Here is a 1,323-nt window from a genome sequence, read left to right on the forward strand (position 1 = left end):
AGGCCTATTTTGCCGAGACCCCCCCGGACCCCCGCGAGGAGGAAGAGGAGGAGGAAGAAAAAGAGCCCACGGAAGTCCCAGGTGCCCGGGAGCACCCCAAACCCATGGAGAATCCGGGCGTCGGGGGGGACCCCGACACCTGGAGGCGAGCCCAGATCCCCGAGGGTACCGACATCCGGGGGTACCCCAAATCCACGGAGGACCCCAATATTTGGGAGAGCTCTAGCAAGGCCTGACGCCCGTTTCGGGGTCAGGGGGGTGACAGAGGAATAAAGCGGTGGTGGTCTGCAGCAACCCCCGTCTCTTTTTGGGGGTCCCGACCCCCGTTTGGGGGTCCCCAGCCCCGTGTTGGGGGTCCCCAAAAACCAAAATCCACCCAAAAACCGCTCCAAAACAACCCAAATTTAATCACGGGGAGGGAAACGGGCTCCGGACCCCCGCCCCCAGACAACCCTGTCACCCGTCAGCCTCGGTGCCCCCAGGGGAGCGGTGTCGGGGGGCAGCGGATCGGTATCGGGGGGACCGGGACCCCCGGCGCTGCTCCCCGATTGCCTGTGCGGGGTGACACCGCGCCGGTGCCGTGGGCTGGGGGGCCGGGGAGGACTTGGAAGTCGTCCGATGGGCGCTCGCCGGACCGCGGGACGGCACGGCGGGCGCCGGCGAAGATTCCAACACCGTCACCGCCGCCGCGTCCGGGTGTCCCACGCGGTCGGAGACCGAGGAGGACTCGCACCCTGTTTCCCGCGGGTTAGGGTGTACCGGGGACGCCCCCGGTGCCGATAACGCCATCTGCGGTGACGGGGAGGACTCCAACACCGTCACCGGCGTGTTGAGGTGTCCCGGAGGCACCTGTAGCGCCGACAACGCCATTTGGGGTGCCGAGGGGGACCCCAACGCCGTCTCCATCGCGGCCGGGTGTCCCACGGACGCCTCCGCTGCCTGGAACGTGGTTGGTGGTCCTGAGGGGTCCTCCGACACCAGCTCCATCGTGTTTAGGTGTCCTGGCATCCTCTTCTCCGCCTGTAACGTTGCCGGCGGCACCGAGGAGTCCTTCGACACCGTCTCCGTGTGTCCCCCAGACTTCTCCACCTGTAACGCTGTTGGCGGCGCCGAGGAATCCTCCAACACCGCCTCCATCCTGGCTAGGCGCTGTAGAGACGCCTCCGCCAACCGTAACGTTGTTGGCGGTGCCAAGGAGTCCTCTGACACCGTCTCCGTCGCGTTTAGGTGTCCTGGAGGTCCTTCTGCCGCCTCTAACGCGGTCGGCGGTGCCAAAGAGTCCTCCGACACCGTCTCCGTCGCGTTTAGGTGTCCTGGAGGTCC

The 1,323-nt window shown here is 66.8% G+C and overlaps 1 protein-coding gene across 1 annotated transcript; it reads right to left on the minus strand.

The window, feature by feature from the left end:
• Positions 1 to 456: 456 nt before the first annotated feature.
• On the minus strand, positions 457 to 1,317 carry LOC104839853 (predicted GPI-anchored protein 58). Its single transcript, XM_010580418.1, has 2 exons — positions 1,171 to 1,317; positions 457 to 1,089 (listed from the first exon to the last, which is right to left on the minus strand). The coding sequence occupies exon 2, from the start codon at positions 1,006 to 1,008 to the stop codon at positions 457 to 459; it is 552 nt and encodes a 183-aa protein (XP_010578720.1). The 5' UTR covers positions 1,009 to 1,089; positions 1,171 to 1,317.
• Positions 1,318 to 1,323: the final 6 nt, after the last annotated feature.

Source organism: Haliaeetus leucocephalus, unplaced genomic scaffold (genome assembly GCF_000737465.1).
Source record: "Haliaeetus leucocephalus isolate CR32 unplaced genomic scaffold, Haliaeetus_leucocephalus-4.0 Scaffold704, whole genome shotgun sequence".
Taxonomy (NCBI): Eukaryota; Metazoa; Chordata; class Aves; order Accipitriformes; family Accipitridae; genus Haliaeetus; species Haliaeetus leucocephalus.